The 27,102-nt window shown below is 43.2% G+C and overlaps 1 protein-coding gene and 1 long non-coding RNA gene across 2 annotated transcripts in view; both read left to right on the top strand.

Moving 5' to 3' along the window:
- The window catches only part of LOC100123225 (protein tipE), a 28,240-nt gene extending 7,926 nt beyond the window's left edge, over positions 1 to 20,314 (top strand). Inside the window, exon 2 of the mRNA XM_003425720.5 lies at positions 14,049 to 20,314. Coding sequence (XP_003425768.2) covers positions 14,049 to 14,130 — 82 coding nt within the window. The 3' untranslated portion in view covers positions 14,131 to 20,314. The remainder of the gene's footprint in view (positions 1 to 14,048) is intronic.
- LOC107980876 lies at positions 1,520 to 12,408 on the top strand. Its single transcript, XR_001728967.3, has 2 exons — positions 1,520 to 11,411; positions 11,604 to 12,408. It is a non-coding gene; the product is annotated as an uncharacterized LOC107980876 (long non-coding RNA).
- Positions 20,315 to 27,102: the final 6,788 nt, after the last annotated feature.

The following is a 27,102-nucleotide window of genomic DNA, read 5'->3' as shown; positions in this document are numbered from 1 at the left end:
GCGTCGATCGGAAAATTCGCTAAGCTCAAAAGCTCGCATACGCGATGTTTTTCGTACTCAGATCGGAGAATTCTAATCGACATGGTATATAGTTTCCGGTCAAACGAACGAGTCGATCGAGCGATTTCCAGGAACGGAGCGAAAAAAGCACACGGAGTAAATTGACAATTCCGCATTTCAGCTTTGACGATGCGCACTGGGGCTGCATCCCTCTTTCACTCGCGCACAGACACACACTCGGGGCGAAATAAAAATATTTCAAGCATCGCGCGGCCAAATAAATTCGAAAAGCGCTGACTTCTACATTGAAAAGCAAAAATTTCCAATTCCGCGCATTATGCCCATTTTACGGGGACGTGCGCAGCATCGAGCCGTCTCTGTCTCGGCGGCGGATCCACGAGAGGATGCAAATTAAATTCTCCCTCACTGCGAAGGACTGTAGGAAGTATCTTCCTCCTGCGGCGGCGGGAGATTCCCTGTACGTCTTCTCTCTTCCGTCGGGACGACGTCGCGTGTATATATATATATATATATATATATATATATACATATAGATGTAGCGCGATTTTATTAAGGAGTTCGACTCGTGCCAGGTGGCTCAGCTGGTACTGGGCCAGAGCTGGAGCGCAAAGGGGAAAACACGTTTGAACGTCACGGCGGAAAGGGAAAAAATAGCGATGCTAGACCTACATTTCCGCCGTCTGATGCTGATGTGCGCTGCAGCTCTCTCTCTCTCCGCCTGTGATGCGGTGACGTCCGCTGTGTGTGTCTGTGTGTTGTGCGGCTTGTTTTTCAAGTTGACGTGAAACCCTGCAATAGGCGGGGATAGCATTTGCTTGCTTATACCTTTGGAATATGGAAGTTTTTCTTTTGTGTCGCGTGTGTCGATGGATTCGGGGTGTTTTTATAGTTGTTCGGCTTACTATATAGTGTCTTGAAAATGAATTCGATATATGTATGGCATTCTCAAATATTTATTCTGTTTTTTTTCTCTCTGAAAAATGTCACAGCGATATTATAAGGTAGAGGGAAGTTTTCGTGCGAGATTATGAAAATAGAGCTTGAATCTACGGCGTCCTCGGGATTTGATATGGTCTACTTTTTAAAGGACTCTAAAAATACGATTTCCAAAAGAGAAATTCATTTCGAGCAAGCCTTTCATGCCAGAAATTAAATTAATATGCACGAGGCGTTAATACTTCAATTATCCATAATTTAAACGCATTAAGATTTAAAGATCATAAATGAAGTGGAGTGTGGATATTAAACGCGTTGATTCATTAATTACCGACGCATCATTTAAATTATTGATTCACATTAATCCGAACAAGAGGTAGATTATGAAATATCTATTTATCAAAACAATCACACTAAATTTAAAAGAGAAAAAAGTCTTGATTTATTTCAAAAAGTATCTCTTTAAAGATTTCACTTTAGTTTAAAACTTTTTCGGTCGATATGTATGTTCTCCATCTAGACTAAATTCGAGCAAAGAGTTTAGTATCACCACATGAGGTTCAAAAGTTAGTAATATATCGTTATTGCCTTTGTCAGAAAACATATCACGACAGCTGTGATATTTCGTTTGTGGAATAACGTGTACAATTTTTAGAAAATTCAGAATTGTTCTCTTAAATTATTCATTCGAATATTCCGAATTGAATACCAATGGTCGTTTCTATTTTTTGAAATTCCGCGTATTCTCCAGTTTTGAATAAAAGGCCGCAGATCGTGTCGTTTTGAAATTTGCCGAATGCATAAATAACGCTCCGCGGATGACGAAATCGTTAACAACTTTGAAAGTCAATCGCAAACACGAATTCAAACTATATCCTCGATCATTTCGAAATACATAAGTGTACAGCAGCTGACTCAGTTCTACAATATTATCAAAACGTTATTAATCGCAGAAGCCGCATTTGCACGTGTTTTCCTATAGCCTTCGAACTTCTGAAAAGTCAATTACATATATTTACACTGGAGATGCATGTAAGATTTCCAAAAAGTTTGCACAGAAGTTGCGAGCGTTTCCCTTGGGATGGATTAATTAACAAAGTTACAAAACCATTCCTCTGCTGATTTATGTAATTTCAAATCCGAAAGTATTAAAATAATCTCGTTTTACAACAACTGCATTTCGTCCCTCTGTTGAATGCACAGAAATTCTCGCTCATAACGCTTGCAAATGTTAAATCATGAAATTCAAAAGTCTGCAAGCTCGGAGTCTCCTTCCTGAATAACAACCACAATTCAAATCGCATTCACGATTCCTTCCGACGTTTCGCGAAAAATCCAGAGCTTACCCGCACTAACTTCGTACTTCTGGAGGGCACACTATCTCACGCAGACTACATACACCTACAGTATCTCCCAGTTGCAAGCACAAAGCTCGGTCGCGCGCCACATCCCCTAACGAGGGATTTATTAGCTCGACTCTCTCAGAGCTTTCTCAGTATACGAGGATGCGAGTCGCGGCCGTTCGTTAATCGAAGGCGACGTTATCGGATTTCTCGCACGCGCCAGTGTCGCAAGCTCCGCAGCGAAGCTTTCCGCGTGAGGACGCGCGCTCCGCGGTGATGTTTTTTTAATTGGTGTAGGTGTGGGAGAGAGCTAGCTGTGAAAATGGATTTTGATCGTTACCTACTTTTGAAGAAAGAATAATTTATTTAAATATAACAAATGCTCACTAACGTTATACCAAAACAACGTTTAATCACGCCTCTTTGCTCCGTAATTATCAGAATCACAGCCCGGATTCACGAAGATTCAGCCATTTAAACCGATTTGGCAAGGAATGCACCATCACAGCTATAAAGCCTCACCCGCCCTCGGAAATCCAACGCGCCAGTTTCAGCTCGCGACCCTATCCCGGAATGATTTAGCGTACGCCCCCTCTCCCCCGGAAGCTCTTATAGCGGAATTTATCTTAATTCGCACAGTCGAACTGCTCCTTCGCTTTTCCGGCTAATGGGCCGATTAGTCGGCGAATAATCGCGTCCGGTTTGCGCTATATAACTTCTTCTCTTCGGCGATGTTTTCGCCGATGCGCTCTTGATCGTGTTTTTCGACGCGGCGGAGGTCGAAGCGAAAACAATATATTAATTAACGCTGATTGAATTCTCGCGAGCTTTCGAAGAAAAACACGGCTTCGTTATGAAATTTGTCGAAATGGCCGCTGCCAATTGAGACGCTTATACGGAACATCGACGAGGTATGTCGAACGATTTAATTTCTATAATGCAATTATCGAATCGATCACGCTTGCTTGGATAATGAAATGGCGAATTCGATTTTCGCATCGGAATTATAACTGCGTAAGATAACCTCTTGTTAAATTCTATACTCGCGAACCAAAATTATTTTAACAAATTTAATAACATTGTTGAAAAACCGCCGACGTTTTGCAGCTTCGGGGCTGAATCTAAAAGTAACATTAGATTTTTAATTACTCAGTATGAACTTTCGTAATTTATGGGGGAAAAATTGCGTAACTAACAGGGCGAACTCCGCTTTCACGACTTTGATTGTGAACTTGCTGCGCGTGAAAACGCTTGAAAGCGGAAGCCTGCAATCCCCAAAGGAAAACTTACTCCTGCTGTGCGGTGTGTTTCTGGAGGGTAGACGAACTGGCGTCCGGCACTTTTTACTCTGAATAAAGTAGAGCTTGTTAATTTGCGTTAAATGCCTACTTGGCAATCGGGCGGATCGATAGTTTACAACTTCAGCTTTTGAACATTTGAAGCTTTATAATACATAAGCTTTTGAACTTGATAAACTTTGAACTGATTTCTTTACAAACGAACGTTCGAAACAAACGTAGCTTCCCTTTAAAAAATGAATTACTCGAAAACGAGTTTCATAAGATACTATAGCGTCGCCAGTCTTCCGAGCAAAAAACAAACATCGCAATCATAACACGCCGTTATAAAACACGAACGCCACGAGCAGCGATACGCAGCCGCTCCAGCGATCAAAGACAACTAATTCAATACACACACAGAGAGGCGGCAACAGCGCGGACGGCAGTTTTCTACCTCGTTAAATACCGTTCGATTGTTCGCGTCTGGAAAAGACATTCGGTCTCGGCATTTCCTTCGCCCGAGTCATTGGCTGCATTAGGCAAATGAGAAAACCGTCTCGACGCGCAGCAAACTCGATGACCCGTTTGCGATTCCATCGATCGCTCCAAGATTCATGTTTAATTTCCCGGCGAGCGATGAAGTTTCCCCGGTGACACGCACTCGTCAAGCGATGCATCGACTTGCTCGGCGTTTATTATCCGAGAATCGCAGCGACCGTAAATCTGCCGATCCCCAGTAATCTACGACCTCGACGCGCTTCGAATACCCGGAGTTTCGGGAAAAAAGGAACGAGGCTCTAGCAATATCCCGGCATTAGTCTTCTTCTCTCTCCTCGAACTTTGATGAAACGCCGCGCCGTTATCACTTTTCACGTCGGCCATGTGCGTCGAGAGCTTTATTACCCGGTGAAACGCTATCGCGCGATTATCGAGGCTAATGAAGTATTTCTGCGTTCTTTTGCCATAACGCGTGAGTGATTATCGCGGGCGTATATAGGGTGTAGGTACAGCGCTAAAAATACGAGGAGGCATTGAATGAATGGTCTATTTTCGTACTTTGCGTATTTCGGTGATAGCATCGACGTGTGTTGCCCGTTGGCGGAATTCAGCCGAGTTATTATAGTTCATTTTTTCTTGAGAATAGGTCGGCGTTTGCATCGAATGCCTCGTTAATTCGCATGATGCGCAAAAATAGCCGCTAATTGGAGGAATAATATTGTTTCCCGGAAGAGCATGCGCTGGACAATAGATTAAAAATTATATTTAATTACGAATAAAAATAACAAGGCTAGCACTGTGTATAGGTGACGTAACACCGTGAGCCAAGCGTGAAAATGACACACGCGCAAGGGCGCAAGGTCAAGAGGGGCGGGAAAGGGATTGATTTTCTACTAGCGTGCATCGCGAGAATTACACTCAAATGAGGAGTTGCTTCGGCTCGACTTTTAGCCTAATGACTCGCGGAAGGTGCGAAATAAAATCTTTGACCCTTTTACGTCAATAAGATTTACAGCACGAAGTGACTACACCACATCGCTTTTGCGTAATTTATATGCTGCTACGTCTGCACTCTAATGACAGGAATATAAATTGGAAACGATATTTCAGTTATTATTCAAATGCTTGCCATAGCGAATTTCGCGCAATTATTCTGCGAATGCATACTATATTATAGTATAATAATTTTAATTAGCATAACATTATCCACACGTGTACGCATTTTTCAGTTCGCGAAATAAAGTCATAACGAGCACACGAATTGAAAATTCGAATTAGCCGGTAAAACAAGCCGTCCGTGTACATACAATCTTAATCGCGATACGAATGCAAATAGCCCTTATCTAGCTCAACTGCAGAGAGAGAGAGAGAGAGAGAGAGAGAGAGAGAGACCGCCAAAACCCGATAAACAGCGTTGGCTCCTTAACATCCCTCGATTAAAAACAATAAATCGCCGGCGAGTCGAACCTCGCGAGCAAACAGTAGTACTCATTTTAGGTCAGGCAAACACAGCACTTTCTATATATACGTCCGCATTTCCTCTGGAAAATATAATTCGAGGAATTATCTCCGAATCAGACCGCGATTCAAGGCAGCCGGGGAGGATTTCATACGATATACCAGCGTTGCGACTTTGGCAATAAATAACGGCGCCACACACGTTTGTATATACTGCGTCGCGTACACAAGGTCCTCACGCGAAGCGATTTCTCTTCCGCGCGCGCGCAACTTCGATCGATCAAAATCCTCACGCATCGGATTCCTCGCGCGACTCCTTCCGTCTATTTGTCTCTCCGGTGGCCCCGCAGCTCGCTTGATTGCCGTGTGTCGTCGGGTAACGATTTTCCCCGGAATATCTCGCCGTTCGTCTTGATGCAAGCCGATGCGCTTCGCTGCTTCTTGGCTGTGGATGAGAGAAGTGAATTATATTTTTGAATGTTTTATACGCGGAAGTGTGGGTATAGGTCGGGCCGAAGTTTTTCGCTGATTGATGATCGATAGGATGATATAGCGAAGGGAAGCGGTTCCATCGGACTAGTTTCGAGTCGGGGGTATAGGTTTCAGCGAAAAGTAAAAAATAAAAACCAAGAATCGAATCCTCCCTCTCTACCACCCCAGCATCGAGTGAGCAGCGACTCTCGACGTTAAACCCCACGTACACGACGGAGCTGCCTCGACTTTAATTACAGCTCTCGCGGTTATTTACCGTTGCTTCGTTCCGCGGTCTTCTTATGTACTGCGCCCGACTATCGTTCCACCAAATGGCATAGCAAACTCTCTTCCTCGCAGCTGCTCTTGTTCTACTCGAATTAGAGTACAGTGGGCAGCGTCGTTATTGATGCCACCTCTAAATCCTCCCGAACGGCAATTTCATTCCGATGCGGTCACTTTTACTCGCCCAGTAGAGATTTACGTACCTATAGACTCGCCGAAACTGTATTTATTTTCGTTCGCGAAAAAGAAGAAGATTTTTCAATCTACGAGAACACGCGGATAACGGACTTGGCGAAAACCCGAAGTACCTATACAGGAATAACCATTTTCCGATAACCGCGACGGGCGGCGTAATAAGCATAAAAGAGATAGAGGAGAAAGCGAGGGCGTATTTACGGCGTCAACTTTTCGTCGAGATGAGAGGGAGCGTCTGGTAATTGAAAAAGTAATTAGCGAGCGGAAAACTAAGTCAATATATCGTGTCGAATTGGCGAACGAATTTCGAAAAACTAAGCAGCTTTTTCAGTACACAAGTTTTTAATATTCCGTCGGACAATTACACTCGCGAAATTCGCGGAAACGGCCGAGGCGTATAATACACGGAACAATAAATCGCTATGAATGAAAAAGTTTCAAAGAGTTTCCTGCTGGGGACGAGAGAAAAAGTTTGAGAATATCATGAAATTTCCATCGACGCTGCTCTGTTTTGTAAAAAGCCATGACCCACTAACACGTTAATAAAAGCTTTTTGCGCAGGTGAAGAGAGCTTACGCGCTGGCGAGGATTTTTCTTGGGACGCGCGCGCGCGGAGAGGAACCTTTTTACTCGCCGGGGAGGGAGGGCGGTAGAGAGAATTTTCAAACTTTTCCCGCCCGACGATACACGCAGTGTATATACGGTAAAACTTGTTCGAGAAGGTTAGATTGATCTAATGGCTCGTAAAAAAAGTGGCCGCCAACAAACTACTCGGCGCAATTTCGGGACGTGTAATTTTTCCCGCTAATTTAATTGCCCTCGAATCCTGCAGTGTGTTTGTTTTACATTGTAATAACAACACTGCCGACGTGTTATTCTACGTTATTACGATTAATTTAAATTTAATGATACATCTCGACGCGTTGGGGAAATTGCCCGGCGGAAAATTCGGCTTTGAATTTTCGCTCGTGTGTCAACAATCGAAATATTACAAATTACGAAGCCAGAGGCCTTCGCATATGTGTTTACGAGTCGCTCTTTACGCCAAATCGATGCAGAAAATTGGTCAGCGAAATCGATACGCGCTACTACAGTTATGCGAATATTCAGGCTATGCAACTATTTTCCCCGCTAGAATGTGTAAACGTCGGTTGCAGCGTTGTTGATTTACAATTATTTTATTCAAGTACTATCTAAAACGAAGAAATTCCAAAAGTAGGTCAAACCATCAAATCCACCAGTCCGAATCATCGCGACGTCCCCATATAACCGCACAGTCGAATAAATCGATAAAACTTCGCTCGACCAAATGAAATCCGCAAACGTTGACTGCCGGCCAACTTCCGAAAGTTCCTTTCGTTCACGCGCTCGGGATATGCTAATCGCTGTACGTCGAGAGATTCCTCGAGACAAACACAGCTGTGCCAACGGGGGTGTCGCGTTTCACTCGTTTTCCGGCCCGTCGAATCGCCGCAAATCTAGAGATGGACTATGCAGCTTCAAATTTTACCAACATTCGATTAATTTATTCATTCGAAGCTTCAGTTATAAGCGGATAAGTTATGCAGCTAACATTTAACAAACAAGAGCTCAAAGCTCGCGCGAGCGTTAACAGACACAAAGCGATGCGTAATTCGATTTCAGCCGGCCCCTAATTAACTTATGAATAAACACCGCATGAATATTTACGACACGCGGCGATGATAACCAGTTGCCGCATAATAAATCGCGCGAAATCGACGAGCGCTATATACTCCGTCGAGTTTATCCGATGGTTAACAAGTGCAAACATCGACTCTCGTCGATGATAAATCACGCGTGTCTCCGCGTCGGGGCAAAGCTTTATTTGAACGGATCGAGGACTCGATCTGCCGTCCAAACAGGTTGATTGAAAGATGCGTCTCTGTCGGAATTGAAATGCGCGAAACCGATGCTTATACGCTTGAAATATTACGTTCGATCTGCCGAACTGCTGGAAATTACGGTATTACACTCGACCGTCGCGATTGTATTCTATATACATGCTCTCGAAAGCTCACTCCAATTATCACTACTTTGTGGTATAATCAGCGGATGCCTTTGCCAACCCAAGCGAATTCGATTCGCGTGATTCCGCACACACACATGGGTTCGTGTGCATCAGGGTCAAGTCTCGTCACGTTTCTCAGAGCTGAAAGCTTTCATGTAGTAACGTACGTGTATACGTATCGCTGATATTACACCAATTTGCATAAAAGTATATATACACACGCATATACATGGCAGCGCTAATTGAGGATCTTGTTTCACGCCGCGGCTAGTTGCGAAACAGATCAATCGCCCGCACAAATTAATCGCAAAGGGCAAATTATATCATTCGCTGAAAGCTATAACGTATACGTTTTGCTGGCTTGTAAAAAGCAACAGGAGCTGCTGCGAGTACTACGTATGTACACACGCGATCGATTTTTGCACTGCACATATACCCGTATGAATATTCCGATTAACCCGATTTGCATATGATTAGGCTCGAGCACACACACTTGTACACTTTATCAGCCGAGCAGTTATGGAAGAATTAATTCACGCCGATCGAGCAATCAGCGTTTATTTTCAATTCTCTTTTACGACATAATTGTAATAATAAATACAACTCGCGCACGCGCGAAACTGCCGCGTTGAATTCCGTATTAAGCTACTGGCTTCTCTGCACGGCCGGAAGAAATAATCTGAAATTCCAGAGGCATTATTCAGATTTGGCTATACACAGCCTCTCTCGCAAAATCGATGCTAAATAAACCCCCTCATGTATGCTGGCTGCTGTACACTTGCGCGTACGCGCGTTTTATAAATAATTCAGCCCTCGCATAGCGCCAGCCAATGAACGGCTCTCGCTCGGCTGCTGCGATGCATTTTCGGTGAAGCTATATGCACGAGCCTTTCTTATTACCGGGGCGCAAAGAAGCCTCGTGAAATCTTTATCGTCTGTTAGGCGAAACGCTGTCGTTATTATTTATCGCTATATAGTGTGCAGCGCACTGGGAGGCGGGATTTTTTTGCGGGAATTGCTGTATAGAGCGGTTGATGCTTGTTTTTCGCGCTGTGTCGTGGGCTGTTTGCGTTGGACGTAGTGAGCAAATTGAATTATGATTATACGATTCGGTTTTGTTTGTATTGTGATTTTTATGCTTATCGAGACGCATACCGGATGTAAAATTTGATGACATCTATTATTGTTATCACGCGCGAGGTTAACAATGGACAGCAGGTCAGAAAGTTCGTCCTGGTGAAGTTTTAATGAGGTTTGCTTATTCAATTTCACGAGTCGTCGTTGTCGTGTATATCCATTATATTTCTTACAAAACTCTTTTGAGACGTCGCGGGGGAAAATCAGAATGTACTTTTCTTTAATTTGAAATTCTCGACGCAAACACAACTCGAGCATTTATAATTAAAGAGTATTACAATTTCCAGCGAGCGAGGGATCAAAGTTTTAATTATACGCATAGTCACTTATTATGTAGTTTTAATAGAGACGGTAGTAGCGTATTAGCGAATACTTTCAGCTTTTCTTCGCGAAATTCCATTAATAAGAGCGACGACGACGTCGAGAGAGAGAGAGAGAGAGAGAGAGAGAGGCAATGGGCCGACGTAAGGCGAGGAATTTCAAATAGTCGATGAAATATTTAAATGTTTTACTGCGCGCGCAAAGCTGAGAGAGAGAGAGAGAGAGAGAGAGAGAGAGAGAGAGAGAGAGAGAGAGAGAGAGAGAGAGAGAGAGAGAAAGAGAAGCAAGTTGGCGTACGCTTAAGAAAGTATTATAATTAGGCCACAGGATTTCGTGACGATCTTGATAAAGAGAGAGGAAAGTTTTTACTGCTTCTCGGTATAGCGGCAGTATCAAAAGAAAATCGCTACACACAGCTCTGTACACGTTATACGAGACTATACTTTTTACTGGCCTCTAATCGACGTTTTGCTCCTTCAAAGCTGATTCCGAAAGCGACTAAAAAAACGTATTTCCTCCTTTACATAAAGTATGCAACGAAGATGGCTATGAATACGCTTGAAAGGGGTATTTAATTTTTAAAGCCTCTGACGACGCGCTTCGGGGAAAATTTGAATCTCCCGCCAAAATCACAACTACTGCATATAGTACACATACTATAATATCAGGCTACAATTAAAATAAATTTGATTCCCGAGAGAAAAATAAAACATGACCACCACGAGAGTCATAACTCAGAACGCCAGCGCAGCAGCTTCTATTTTTCACTTTCCCGCCGCGGCGCTAAAAGCTCAGAAATTACATAAGCTCCTATGCACATAGAGCACAGCCGAGAGAAAAATCAGCGTCATCCTGAAAGTTTTTAACGCAAGCGCTCTGCGCAAACGATTCTGCTTCTTATACACGCGTCTTAAGACGTTGTTAAGCGCGAGAAAGCTTTCCTCGCAAAGCACCTATTACGATTACGACAAGGGCTCGCGCGAGCCGTACTTTCGTAATTCTAAGGATAATTTCCAAAGCACGCGGATTTGCAGAATCGGAAACGTGCCGCCGCTCTCGGCCCTTGTATAGCTACGGTAAATTAATAAGCTTACACGATTGCGCGCTCCTCTGTGTGTGTGTGTAATTGAATTTAACGAAATTTCGAGTGTACCGGGTTAATTATCCGACTCACATATTGAATGTGAAACGCTACGTACGCTTGGCACCGGGCCGTGGGTGGAAAAAAGTGCACCTGGCCCAAGCCGTATGGCTACAGAGGGGAGAACGCGAGGGAAAGTGAAGGGACAGCTGCGACCATATGCTACTACCCTAGCAGATGAGTCAGTCCACTGAGAGAGCTGGCAGTGTGAAGACGTAGTCCGTGACTATAGCAGCAATGCCGCGGGTCAGCAAGCCTAGGCGAACCAGCAAAGACCGGGGACAGCGTCGGCTAAGGTAAATTAATAATTAAAAATCGTTAAAAATTACCACGTGTACTCTCTCTCTCTTCTATTATTTTTCTTCACACCAAGCGTCAAGTGCGTGCACCTTAGCGCTTGCTAGGAGTGGCTTTACGCGTGGTGTGAAGAAAACTACTTTCACGAACAATTGTTTAACTCGATAGTAATCAGCATCGTTGATTTGCAGGCAGGAGAACGTCTCGTACGGTCAACATAATTATAGATCGGAAGATTAGTTATAATATACGCGATATTGCTTCTATTCATAAACACAAATATGTCACGAACTTGCAACGAAAAAAAATATTTCATCATTCAAAACAAAAGCGTAGTCAAGTCGCTACTACAGTATAGGAACACATCTATTGCATTCCTGAGTTTATTGGTTGCGACAACCGCTGCTTTGGTCGTCATGCAACTCTTCAGACTTGTATTAGGCATTCGCTCATTGAAAACATGAATTGTTTTGGCACTTGTAATTTACACGATACAATTCATGGGGCTCTATTTCAATGAGCGAAAGGACCTGTCCAAGTGAATCGAGGACAACTTCCAGAGACAGCGAGTTGCCACCAATTTCCTGAGAAGCATCGGACTACGCCGACGTCGGAAATTTTGGAACTTCTATATATACGAATCAGATGAATGTCTTAACACTTGCGAGAAAATTCACGCACAAAATTTTGTAAATTCAGCATCTGCTGTAAACTGCTGGAACTACCCGGAAATGTATAGATATACAGGTGCAGTTAAAGTGCTGATAACCTATAGCTCCGCTAGAGGGCTACCCGTAACACCAAAGCAAAGTGGACATCTCAAGGGTATAGTCGACCAGCCTTGTACTCACCAATCTTTTGTACTACCGACGGCCAGTTTAACACAAACAGATGTATCAATTAATAAAATAAACCATGATAAATAAATAAAACGACCAGCAATGAAAAATAGTGTATTTCCTCAGTAATTAGTTTTTATCACCCAAATCGCCTTGATTTTTTTCAAACTTCCACCTTCGAGTTATCGCACCGTCATCTAGCAAAAAACCATCGCGACTACATCGCGGCAATTCACCCACCGCGCGATCTTTAATTTCCCAACGGTCGTAAGTGCATTAACACGCGGGGGGACAAAGAAACGCGCCGCGAGATATGAATATGCAATATCGCCACGTCGCTCCGGATATTCTCCGCTTCGACGACGCTAGATTTCTTTTTTCATCCTGATTATTCGCTTCTTTTCTCCGCTGCCATTTTTCAGCGCACACGTGCAAGCGACAATAGGTTCTAACATCTGGGTTAGACTATGAATTCTATCGCTGCGCGAAGGTGGCCGGGTTTTCATCATATCTGATGCCCGCCGGCATTGGTTCGTTTCCGCTGGATTTTTTTTTCGTCTCTCGTTTTTTTTCATTCTCTCTAGCCGCGCGGTATTTTTCTATCTCTCTCTGGGCAGCTTCTGGCCGGGGTTTATAAATAGAGGGTAGAGCGGGAGGCTTTAATGAAAATTGCCGGGATTTCTGGGATCGTTGTTGTTTGCCCGGAGACAAGAGGGTTTTTTTTTTCACAGGTGGAATTGGACGCGATCCTATTTGGGGCTGTTATCTATCTATATGGACGTAATTGCTCGTACCACAGAGCGCAATGAAAACCATATAAAAACTCAGCAGGAAGACCCTACAAAAGTCTGTACAACCCATGAATAAATTACAACATTTTACGACGTATACACATTCAAATCCGATACACCTGTCCACGACCCCAAATCGACCATTTCCACAACGCCGTATACTCTACCGCGCTAGCCGAGCTTTTCATCGGCGCAAAAAGCTCGAAATCACAGTCGCTTCGAAGGAGAGCAAAAAAACTACCGCATCGCGTGCAAGTCGTCCGGGACTCGATCATTAGTCATGCGAACGCACGAGACAGTCACCGCAGCGCACAGGTGTAACGTCGACGATTATGCGGTCGACGCTGGTATGCGTGTACGTGAAATAGTCAAAGAGGACGATTCGGCTAATGGAGACATTTCTGCGGAATTTCGCGCGGTCGAATGGTGCACCAGCTGTAATGACAGTTATGCGGTAAGGTCTACGAGATTTTGCCTTATTGTTGTAGCTGTTAACGAGCTCTGGATATAGTCGTGTATGGTAGTTTGGTTTCCTTTTGAGATACGAAAGTTTGAATGCTTCGGGATAAGGTGGATTTGTTTTAGTGCCTCGAGTGCACTTTTTCATTACTCTTTTTCTCTCTGGTTTATCAAGGCTGGGAGAGGAGATTAGTCCGCGCGTCTTAATCCCCGACGTCCCGAATCCCTTCACTTAGTGTCCATTATTATAATGGCTCCGGGATATAGAATAAAGTTTTTAATCCGTCGCGTAAAAAAATTTAACGTTCAACAACCTACTTCTCAGAACTTTTAACTGAATCACGACTAATAACCCTTGAAAAACCCCAATGCCAGTGTGGTCGTGACTAAAACAATAAAATTCGAATCGATCGCCGCTGAACGTCTCACGTGTCATGCAACGCGAGCATCCTCACTCCTCTACTGTCGCAAAAGATCCAAAAACACAAAACACAAACTTCTCGTACACGCTTACTAATCGGACTCTTCCTTTTATTTTCTGTTACAGCGAGCACTCGATCAGTACGCGGGTGGAGCGCAGAGGTCACCCGGTGCACTGCGAGTGCGGCGAGGTCATGAGGCCCTTGTGACGTCGCGACGAGACGGCCGAGAGCACCTTGGCCGCCTCTTGAGCGCAGCATCGTCTTACCCTCGATTTCTCCTTTTTTCCTCCCGCTTTATCCTCTGCGAAAATCCGACCTGTATACAGGGTGTACAGTGTCTTCTGCGGAGGTAAACGCTCTCGGACGTCGCATTCGATTCGACGCTTTGTTATCGCGAAACACGATTGTCCGGCGTTTACCTCCCCGTGTCGTCCTACTAACGTTTTGACGAAGTTCGTGGAACGACATCGATCGCCGAGGCTCCGCGTGACGCTGTGAAATGAATCGTGCGTTTGCTTTTTTTTTATTGTTAATGGTGAATAATATACTGACGATTTGTAGTTGGAAATTGCGAACCGACGTGTGGATAAGACGCTTAAAATTTGCCCGATAACGTTAGCTTTAAACGCTACGACGCAATGAGAGCTTAAAAGCATTCCGCGATTCATAGTGAACATATACACAGCCAAACGATGAACCCACAAAGTTACGGAAAAAGCTCGCTTCAATTATTGACACTATACGTAACCGCCTGACCACATCCAGATCGGGCTACTCGCCGCTTGAATAAAGTAGCGATAATTACGAGACGATTTCAACGTTTAATCCATCGCGTTAACAAATTACCAGCTGATACTCGCGTTGAACGTGGTTTTCACCATAAGAAGCCGCGATAAATCCTTTCCGCGAATTATTTAAAGCTCGTCCTCGGCTCTGAAAACCACGTTACCTCGAACTACTTTAATTTACAAGAGAGTATGTATAAAAGTTCGAAAATTATGCGGAGAATTTTTCAGACGTTTACCCAAGCTCGAGAAAAGAATAATAATTTTTCATACCTCGTCGCGGAGCAATTTTCAGCTACAAAAGTTCTCGCGGCCGTATTTCACAGTGTATACGCACCCGCAAGCCTCGACTCCTTCCTTCCTCTTGGCCACTCTTTGATTGGCTTGGTTCCCCGCTTCCGTCGAGGCTCTGCGCGTCTCTTCCGCTCGTCGTCGGAGTCCATCTTGCCGGAAGGCTCATCAGCGAAATTGAGGTGAAAATATGCCCGGAATCAGGATATCGACCGTCGTCCTTCCTGCGCTCTCCTTTTGCACTTAGAATAGATGTATTACAACATTTTAACGTATTATTTTTCAAAACATATCCTCCAAATCAAGATATAAATATATGTACATAGCAATATATTTAATCGGTATACGTTGACAAAAGAAAACATAACAATACCTATAGGCTCCGAGTAAGAAATAGGTCAATTTTGCGACAATTACGCGTGTCATCGAGTTCGATCGCGTTAATCAATATTCGCCAGTTCGATACACCACGCAACGAATCATCGCGAATATTCTCGAGTCGATCCATCACTCCGAGCCGTCTCGAAACCGCCAGACCTCTCGTCATCGATCCAACCCCTACAGCCGTCCACGCGAGCTTCTACCCTCTGGTATACAGAGAAAATAAAATTTTCGTCTCTGAAAAACTTGAGGTCTGCTATCGCGGCTCTCGGCTCATTTGCATAGTACAAGGTAGAGTCCCGCCGAGAGAGAGAGAGAGAGAGAGAGAGAGAGAGAGAGAGAGAGAGAGAGAGAGGACAGAGACGGATCTCGAGCAACGTGCGCGGGAAACATGCCAAAGTCGTGATCCGCGACGCTTTGCTGAGGTTCGCGCGACGAGAGCAGCCGATAAGCCGATCGTCGCTGTGTGAGAGATAGAGCTGTATACAATGAGAGAGTCTCGGCTTTGAACCTTCTCCGGTTTTGAGGTCAGTGCGTCATTGTGTAATTGGGAAAATTCGAGACGCGACGATGTCTTCGATGTCGTGCAAAGCTCCGGGCTGCGTGTGAGAGCTTTTTGCTGACGAAGCGGCGGGTATCTTTTGAATGGCCTCGATTTCGATCGAATTTCCGTGTCGCATAATTTCGGTATGGTATCTCTATTTCACGCGCACCTATAATCTCGAGTGAAACTAGAAAGGAACGAGCGCTTGGAAAAAGGCCAAAAGCGCGCAGCGCATCCAATCGCATTATTGATAAAATCCAGATAGCTATATACATACATCAGCCGATATCGATATAAGCGCGGGAGGAATGCATCTTCGTCAAAAAAATCGCGTTTCCACCTCCGACTCGTCGCCTTCCTTTCACATGCTATATACAGCTGTCGCCTAGGTTCAAAGTAACCGAATGAGCGCGAAAAATCGAATTACGCGCCCAGGACGTGTTTTAACGGCTTTCATGCGCTTCGCCTCGCTATCCTCTCCATATGGAGGTGTCGCGTAATTGACTCGGCGAAAAATTAATTACAGCGAGCGTGTGTCTGTCCGTCGTACTTTTGTGCCGAGAGAGAGAGAGAGAGAGAGAGAAAGAGCAGTATATTGAGTTGTCCGACTCGGCTCTCGCGGAATGTGTATAAAGGCTCGGCTGGAAAAGCGTATATTGGATCGCGCGCTATACTCTGTTTGCTTGATTTGGGATTAAAGTATCAGTTTTAATTAGCGACGCGCGGGGGAGCTAGGATGGATATTAAAATTGGAAACGCTGCCGCGGGGCGTATACGGGATGAAAGGAATAATTTGAAAGCAGCGACGTACTTTCCTATTCATTTGATGAATTATTTTTTTTATCGGACCCGCGCATCTGGATCGTAAATTAAGCTGTCGAACTACTGGCGCGATGACACCGGATATGAGAAATAAGAGTTACGAGGTTGCGCGAAGCAATACCGGTACATGTGTAAATCAAAATTATAGCTGATCATCAAAAACAAATAGCTGCCCTGATAAAAATAGCTTCACGGTGCATTAACCATGGCCTAGCCGAGTTTCCTCCCAAACTTATCGCGCTTGTTTTTCGGTATTCGTCGTGAGTTTCCCGGCGCTGAAAAGTGGCCGCGATTTTTCATGAGAAATTTACGAGGCCGAGAAGAGAGAGAGGCTCTCGCGGAAAATCGCGCGGAATACGTGATTCCAAACACGCGCCGTCTCTAGCATATTGCGCTATGAACTTCGCCTGTTATATCTTGTTTTCGCTATTTTTTGCTTGCCCCGCCGGTGAAACGTTTCTTTGAAGCGTTTCTCGCTTATATAGGTATCAACGTGTCTCTTTACGGGAAAAGCGAATCGTCGATTTCTGAGTATATCAAAGAGACGCAGTAAGGAGGTTGTCGACGATATGATATTATACTCACGAGCGAATATTGAAGGTTATAATTGCCCATCATAAAGGATAAAACCAAAATAGTAGTCTTAATGATGGAGGATCAGGGTAAATTGATAAGATATTTGTTTTGTGTTTTATTTTTTAATGAATATCTTTGCAGACTCGTGATGACACGGTATAAATACGCACAAAAGATCATTGAAGCTATCGAGTGGTATACTGAAGATTCTATTTCAATTTTTGAAGCTTTCCATGATTATTTGTCAATGTGAGGCCTAAGCTATTATATTTAGTTGTTTTAGAATTGAAATCAATTAATGGCGTATTTCATAAAGATTGCAAACAAATAAGAATAAAATATTTTTATGCAATTTACCCTAATCATTAAAATTGTTAATCAAAATACTAATATTAATGAAGCGTATTTTTTCTTAATTCTACGCTGCTTTGACCATATGATTTCCAAATATTCACGTATTGTACATAAATTATACTTTGGTAATTTTTGTACAGTAAGAGTATAACAATAACGTATATTTTGCTATTGTCACATTTCGTTAAGCATGTAATTAGAGATCTATGAGGGATTGTTGACCATATTTTTGTAGTGCGAGATTAAACTCAAATCACCAAATTACGCTAAAAGAGATAGTTTTATAGATACAAATATATTGCGTGGTATAAAGGTTTCACTTGCGGCTATGAAAATCTTATTTGAATAATGAAAAGGACGACATATAACATATACAAAAGATGCCGATATGCCTTCTTTATTCTATACACATATAATTAAAAATTTCTATGCATAGAATAATAGACATTATAAACTTGGAAACTTTACCTTTCAATGATTTTAAATAACATAAACGGCTTTTAATATGTATATAATATGCAACGATAAAATCAATGAAATAGTCGTCACAAAAGTGCAATATAATTAGCAAAACTATTATAACAAAATTACTAACAATCCTATAATTGAGTCACAAAAGGCACTGCCAATGCTTTGAATTGGTAATTGTACGTGGACATAATCCACTTATATATGACTATATATTATACGATAAGAAAGAACGAATTCAATATTACAAACTTTCAAGATAATATTATAAATTTTTGTAACATTTAATAAAACTTTGTATTAGCTATCAAGTTTGAAATGAGGAGCTGTTAAAGAATTGTTTTAGTCCGATGGTTTCTAAAAATTCTTTCCATTAATTTCAGACCATTATATTAAGAGTTAGTTCATTGATTTCGAACGAAAATCTTGCAAGAACAGTAACTGTTGCGATACGAATTAAATAATACAAGTAGGAAAAGGTCGTGGTTGATCCATGATTTTTAAAAGGCTATAAACAATATGTAAGAGTAAAATCAATTATGATAGAATATAAATACTGAAATGGCACACCGAATAAGGTCTTCAACATTTTTATACGATGTTACAAACGTAAAACATGCGATTCACATTTCGGTGTGCGATTTGTTGAATTCATGATAAATTTACGGAAAATATACTATAACAATTATAAACATGAGAATTATGATCCAGTAATGTATATCTAGGTGCTATTGTTATATAAGAATAAATAAAGTTATGTCGCGTGATTGCGATGAGCGTGACGAGCAAATGGCTTCTAATAAAATTTACCGTATGATTAATGTACCAGTTATTGACTTTGGCCTCATTTCAATGTTCTCCTATATATTATTATTTTCTACCTTTCTCGTAGAACGAGCGAATTACGAAATAATTAAAAAACTTGAAATATTATTCTGTAGTAAATTTTACTTATAATTCGCCCGAAAATATCGAGATTTTCTCACTATATTAAGACAATACTAGACTGTGGTTCAAGTACACGCTCGTAAAATGAGTTGCAGTTACAGCATGAGCGACCTTAATAGCGGGTCTGACAAAACAATTTTGGCATAGTTGGCACACACCTCTATATATAGCAATATGCGCGCAAATAATGACGAGGAAAATGGGAAAGTGCCTATGCGCCACCTATCGTCGCTAGCTGAAGACCCGAAGAGTTTAGGCGGTGGGGGAAAGGCCAGGCCAAAACTGTTTTGTCTCACGGCTACGTACCCTCAACTGATTCGGCACGTTCGTACACTGCGGATTTTTTGCGTTATCAAATTATGCCTAATAAAAAGTAAAAATACAACACTACCAGATTTGTCTAATATAATTAACGCGATGCGACACGCTGCATAAGCTGCATTGCGGAACAAATATTAAACCGAGTAACGAGGTGTTAGAGGCACACTATGTAATGTAGATGTATCTACTCAATCGAATGTTTGTATTTAGCTGGTCTAAATGCATCTTCGGCGAATTAGTCATATAGCGATTGTTTCTTGAAAATAAGCGTATAAAACGAAGAGTATGATGGAGAGAAATATACATATTCATGACCGTCTAATAACTGGTCGTTGAGAACATATAAATTTACTGTGATTTTTATCGATCGTTATGCAAATGTTGAGATCATCGATAAGTGTAGTCGTTAACATGTTATTATTGATGTTGTTGAATATTGTTGTCTCGTGAGATCGGACAAGTTTAAGCTGGGAATACATCAAACTTCGAAATTAGCGTATAATCGAAAATTTAATCTAGCGTTATTGCGATTATTACAACACTGCACAAACGATATTGCGGAAACACGGCTAAAATGTAAACGTTTTTAATTAGGACGAAAAAGTTTAATTAAACCCAAACGAGGGAAAGCAGATGTCATTCTGCGTATACTGTTCCAAGTGTGACTTCGTCAGGGGCCAGCTGCGTCTCAATTGATTTCCTTTTAATCTAGCCCGTACAAGCTTTCAATATATATTTTAAACGCGTAGATCGACGATGTATGGTTTTTGTATCCGTAGACAGCCGTAACGCTGAAATTCTGTAAGGACTAAACCGAAACGATTATAATAAAAACTTTGGTTTGTGACTGACATTTGCATTGGAATAAAATACAATAAATATAACATTGTTGCGTATACAACCCTGGAGAATTTTATTTCTTCGTATTAACGAACTTTTGCATGTTCATAACAATATAGCAAAAAAACAATTGTAATACTCATCGAGCTTCCCTCCGCAGTGGTTCCCTACACGTGAGTACAATCTGCATTTTCTCATCGGGAATATTCGGCATAACAACATAACGACGCGAGAACTAGTTACCTTAGCGTATTGCATGCAACGAGCAAACGTAATTACACGACCGGCAAAGTTAAAATCGAAATGTAAGCGCATATATACCATTCGGAATTCCACAGCACGTTTCCACAATCAATTTGCAAATTCACAACGTGCCGCCTAATTACGCAACGGCAATTTTTGTCCCCGTTTTTTCCCCCACCCCCGCAATCAATATTCCGGACTGGCCTAACGCGGACATTTCGCAAATAGCGTACAGGTATACCCTATGGAAATATATCGAGCGCATGCGGTTGGAATTTCCGTTACCTCGGGCTAGTTTCTCGCAATCGAACGAGGAATAAAAACGAATTATACGCGGCGAGTTCGGACCTTGAAATTGAAAATTTGTTGCACAGATGGGAAGAAGATTGAATTTTCTCCACCTGCCACGTTTGTCCATGGGGATAGCCGTCGCTTTGATCGACAGTATTCTCTTTCTCTCCTATACTCGCTCTTCGCTGCTTCTCTGTTGAATCTAAAACGAGTACCTGCGAAAATGTATTCCACCCCTCTTTCCAGTTTTCTCTTCAAAATAAACGCTCTCACACTGCGTAAGCCGTGTCGAAGTCAAATCGACTTAAAATTGCCTTCGTACGTAAGTAGCCGCAGTAAATATTTCCATACTTTCCACTATTTTCTCTTCCTCTCTCAGAAGCGAAGTCGAGGAGAAAGAGAAAATCGCGTCAGCACTTCCGCAAGCCTCTAATCACCGGCACCGACCCTGGACTTACGTCATGCGCTCTGCGTATTTAAAAGGGCGTGACCCGGTACCATTGAGCAATTGGGCGCGTCTCGCTGAATGAGAGAGAGAGAGAGAGAGAGAGAGAGAGAGAAAGCTCGTATAAAGAAAAATTCCATTCCGTTCCTCTGACGCTCTTCTCTCATTGACTCGTTCGGAGGAGGCTACCACCGCCGTCTGGCTTACGAGGGTAGATCTTTTACGACTTTATACGTGAGCCGACAGCTAAAAAAGTCCTTTTCCCCGAGCAGAGAAAGAAGAAGTAGAAGAAGTGCCGTTGGAACTTGCCTGATAGTTTTCTCCGCGCGCGAGATTTATTTCCCGCTCACATATAGATTAGCTTCTTAGGGGAGTTACCGGCCCTTTAGAAATGAGAAATGTATACGCTTCTGTATACTGTAAACTCGTTGCATGAAAATTCTTAATAAAGGAAAATCGATCGGCACACGGCTTTCGTATAACGTATCGTTGTGTCTACTCCCTCAACCTCCCACGCAAGCTCTCGAATAATTTGAAAAAAAGCTGCAAAAGCGCCGAGTCACGACACAGTGTACAGTGTATATAAGAACAGGCTGCTAGCAAAAAGAAAAAATCATATCGAAAAGGATTGATCGGAAGCACCACTCGTACATATACCCTCTATACTCGGTGGCAACAAAGCACACGAGTTGCTCCTTTACACGCGCCTCTCGTGTCTTTCTTCTTTTTTTCTCTTTGCCCTCCAGACGGCTCTCCTCGGCTTCAACGCGAAAAGGATTGCGAGTGTGTATTGTCTTCTCGCGCGGCTTTAGTCTCTCGCCTCATTTTCTTGAGAGGAAATCAATCGAACTTCGCGGCGAGGCTTTCTTTTATTTCACCGCAAGCTCGCGAAGCTCCTGCAGTGTATGTGGATATTACGCGAATTGAATTTCCCGCGAATTAGATCAACTTGGCAGCGGGGCCAGTTTTTTTTTTTCGTTATGAGGACAGCACTGGCTTTTTCGCTCGATAAGTTAAAAAAGGTTCGATTATTTATTTTGTTTTTGAATCGAGGATTTTGAGTGTTATAAGTTTAAAGCTCCCTCGGTGATTTGAAAAAAAAGTCAACCTCGATGCATCAGCTTAGTTGACAGAATTTAAATAGGTCAATGACCAGCCGTATACTCTCGGCGGCACTTGCCTACATAGATGCCCCCGCGACAAAGATGAAGTTTCGATCGATCCTTCCGACGGGAACTTCGCAGTCACTTAATCACACACAACGGAGACATTCCGCGCACGCAGCGTCTCGTCAAAATTCAATCTAAAACTTATCGCTTATTTACATTAATCATCACCGAAAAATATCCTAAAGTCAACCGCGTATTTTTTTCCTCAAAACCAAGCTCAGCTCCATTTGAATTTAAAATCCCCAACTCGACTCCAGCGACTCGGGAGCTTTATAAGAGCTGAATATCCCGGCAAATCAAATTCATAAATGCGCAACAACGTTCTCGCGAGCTTGCGAAACGGTATCTTGATAAAAGCTCTCATACAAGTCAACGCTGCGGCCTTGATAAAAGCATGAAAAAGATTTGCAGTAAAAACTATACGCGTTCGATCAGCGCAGCGACAATTGACAGTCGCCGCCTGGGCCATTCAGCTCACGTAGTTGTCGCGAGAGGAGAAGCGCCGCGAATAGCCCGTGTGTATAACGTAATGGAGCTGGATGCCTCTGGAAGAAAATCGGATTTTTCGCTTGGGCGGATGGTTTTAATGCCGGGAGTTTCGGGGATGGGGAGGGATCGATCCATTAAACCCGGAGCTTTTCGAAAATGGCTAGTTCGACGCTATATACGCTTGTTCGGTTCGCGTATATACAGTGAAGTGGATGGATCACGTTTGCCGAGTGGTTTTGTTGTTCGACGCTTTATATTCGACGAATTGAAATGGGCTTCGATCGCGTTCGACGAAAAACTGTTGAAAAAGCTTTTTTTTAATTAAAAAGGTACTCATCTTCCGCAAAAAAATCACGGCGAGTCCGAACAGTCGATAAATCCGCGCAGCGGTCATCCGCCGCTTGACAGCCGGAAATTCTCATTTGAAATTCCCTCGAATTATAATATCCCCGCGTACCTGTTCCGCGGAAAAAAAACGAGCACGAGGGGGAGAAAAACTAGAGAGAAACCGCAAGCTCGCGAGGAGAAACGGAAGCGACGCGGCGAATATGATTTTGAAGCAGGTCACTCGAGCAAAGGTTGACGCTCGACGCCTGCTGTGTGTATCAGGGGCCTTTACAGCTTTGACCTGAATAGCCCGCATTGGCTGAGCTGACCGCTATCTCTCGTCCCCCCGTATGTGTGGCTCTATGCTCCTGGCGAACGAAAGCTCTCTCTCTCTCTCCCTCTCTCTCTCTCTCTCTCTCTCTCTCTCTCTCTCTCTCTCTCTGTGTCTATATGCATATGTGCGGGGGTGGATACGTCCTGCGACCTGTTAGCGCGAGCTTTTATCTGAGCTGCCAATCGGGAATCGCAATTCTGGCTTGTTTTGCCGCTGTTAACGGGCTTTAGCACTTTTATTTTTCATGGGTGCAAACGATCGCTGCCGAGATTGTTATAGGAAGCTCGGTTTCGTGGAAGAGAAATTCTCGAGGTCGTTGCGAAAGATTATTTTGCCTAAGTACACTCGAGTTTCGGTCGTAGCAACAGGTAAGTGCGCTTGAAAGTGTGTTCGATGTATTTCTCGGAAGTTTCGTAGAATATTTTTCAAAGCCCGACTCAAGCTCTTCTCAGTAACGAAAAAATAAAGCATAAATCGATCGCGATTCTCCGAGTCAACAACCTCCCGGCAATAAAGCTCTATCCGTCTCCTCGGGGTAAAAACAAAAGCAGCTCCTCACCTTACTGCAACAAACCAAAGAAAAAACAGAGAAGACCTTAGAAAAACGAAGCACCCGCGAGAACAGCCGTCGTATGCACGAAGAAGCCCGTCGCCTCATTTCACCCGACAGCCGCTGCATATGCGACGCGCACAATAGGAGGAGCGGGAAAAAAGCTTCCAATTTGGTCGACATAGCGCCGCTACCAGGGAAAAATAGATAGGCGTAAAATATAGGCGCGCGATTCGGGACAAATTACGCGGAAAGTCTGCATTCGAACGCAGTTTAGTCGACGACGTTGACGTAGAATTAATGACGAGAAATGCAAATCGAGAAAATTTCTTCGAAAGAGAGGTAATTCCGTTGGATAATGAACGAGCGTCAAAGGGACGTATCGGACGTTTAACTCTGGGTATACACACTTTGCAAGCTCGGGACTGTATTGATAAAGAAAACGCGTTGATTGCCAAGCTTATACACAGGCGTTTGACTCTGCCGTTATTCTCACTCGGCTGTGTCTCGAGCTTATATAAAAGTTAAGCCTTCCATGCGGCTCTCCGGGTAAATTTGCAATTTACGACGGCCGTTATTAATATCGCTTAGCTCTTACTCTTAAGAGAGACGGAGCTAGTTTATCCTATAAAGGGCAGCATTTGCACGACGAGTTTTCATATCTGTCGTCTGCGGCATTATACGACGATAAGGTCCTTATATTATAAATATAAGAGCGAAATGAAGTACGCAGTTTGCAAATTTACTCGGAGTTACGGAGATGGCAATGAAAAACGCACTCGAAGCTTCGATAAAAAGGGAGGAGATTTATCCTGTCACCTCCAAGCAATTTTCCTCCCAGCTCTCCGCGAGCTTTCCTTAACGTCACGGCCATGAATAGAAAATATATAAAGATGGCTATACAGTACGCGTCATTCTTTTGCGATCGAGCTCGTGCCGTAAAAAAAAAGCTCCGGTATATTCTCGGATTTGCTCGCGTAACTCGAAGCCCACTTCCTTTTACGCGAGTTGATCACTGTTCCGAGCGTTGAGTAATTTACGCAATCGTTGTGAGTAAAAAAGTCATTTTGGACTGGCTTCTCCCCCACTGCTTAAAAGTTTTCAAAGTTCCGACTATCGACGATAGGTGGCGCGTAGGCACTTTTCGTTCTCCTTCATCATTATTTACGTGCGGAATGTACATTAGAGGTGTGCCAAATATGCCAAGACTGTCTTGTTCGAGCCACTCTTACTATAACTGCAACTGAGTATGTTATTACGAAATAAATAATAATTGTGTAAACTTCTTTGTAAACTCTTGCATATAGTAGTAAACCTGTCGCAGAGCTATAAGAAAGTTGCTCATATAGAACACACACTTCCGCAGACTTCACGAGCTCCGGCTCGTGAAACATTCAGAAATTCCGAGAACTCCGGGCAGCAATATAATCCCTCAAGAGCAGCGCTCGCAACTATCCCACGAAAATTAAACAATTACACGCGTTACACACCCGACGTCCTCGAAGAGCGTAAAAGCCCGCGCAAAAAGAAGGATCAGCGTAACTCGAGGCGAAAACTCTCCGCAAAGTTAACGCTGGTGTTAACGTGACGGGAATCGCCTTACCGAGAGAAAGCGGCGTTTCACAAAGAGGAAGGATACAACTCCCTGTGTGTGTAGTATATACACACGCGCGCATTTGCGCGAGACAGGAAAGTCGCGCGAGCGACGCTTCCAAGGTGGTTTATCGACCGTCGTCACCCATAGACGCGTCAGAGCTTGCGCAAAGCTTCGACGGTCCGAGAGAGAGAGAGAGTGTAAGCCTGTGTGTACGTGCACTTTGACGTGTCTCCGGTGTCGGGAAATTGCTCAAAAAGTACTTATAAACCATCAGGCGCCCGCCCGCCCGCGCTTGGCTCGATTTATTAGCTTTATGGGATAATACGAGGCTGGCCGGGAAATGTATCGTCGCGCGAGGGTGAGATCGTTTTTCATTCGAGCGATATCCTTGGGGTGTAAAGGGTAATTTTTAATGATCGACTTTTCATGATACAGCGCTTTCAAGCTTTTAAAGCTGTATTGAGAGAAGGTCGTTATACAAAATATTGAATTTTATATTATTTTTTTTTAATCGATCAACGATATACAGTGCGTACAATAAGATCGCAAATTGCATTCAAGCAGAGCGATTCAATGCGACGCTAACGATTGTACTAGGTTGTCGACTACAGTGGAGAAATATTATACAAATTGCAATTAGCGATCGCGGCGGAATTAATTGCCGGGGTATGACTGTAATTTCGACGTAATTTTGAAAAATAAATTAAAACGACTCGTCGTTAAACGCCGACGAACGAGGTTGAAATCCGTTTCTTGCGCGTCTGTAATAATATTCTCGTTTTAAAGGAGACAATTACTTTTAATACAAAGTTTACACTTTTAAGAACGTCAACACCATCGCACCTGAAAACTACAACCATCATCCATCGCCAATCCCACACACTGCACGCGTATCCGCGTACACATTTAATTCGCTCGCGCGCGCGGGAGAGCAATTAATTAGCGCGCGAGACAGGCATCGCGAGTGCATTTGACGGGATGTACGGCTGCATCTGCGGCACAAGCCAATGTGTATGCGAGCAGACCGCTATGCGAAGGAATTTTCGGATATGTTCGCGCTGTCTGTGTGAAAGCCCGGCATGTGTGCGAGGATACGCTTGAAATGCGCGAGCGCTTGCGTGCATGTATAATTTTACGAGGGGAAGTGGATTTTCCTCGGTTTGCGAAATTATTATTGGAATTATGGGGGAAGCTTTTTCGCTGGAGAGGATGTGAGTATATGTGTGAGTTTTTATTGTGCTTTGCGGGTTTTATTTTGTGAAGAAGGTTCGATTTTTAATTAACGAGTATGTTGGATGTTTTTATGATTTTCTTTGCTTCGGTTATATTTTTCGAATAATTGCACTGGGTCTTTAGGGATTATGCGATGAATTTATACGAAATTAGCGGATTTTTAAAAGAAAT

This window comes from Nasonia vitripennis, chromosome 3, assembly GCF_009193385.2.
Source record: "Nasonia vitripennis strain AsymCx chromosome 3, Nvit_psr_1.1, whole genome shotgun sequence".
Classification (NCBI taxonomy): Eukaryota; Metazoa; Arthropoda; class Insecta; order Hymenoptera; family Pteromalidae; genus Nasonia; species Nasonia vitripennis.
Note: the sequence above shows the minus strand (reverse complement) of the source record. Positions and strands in the feature narration are given on the sequence as shown.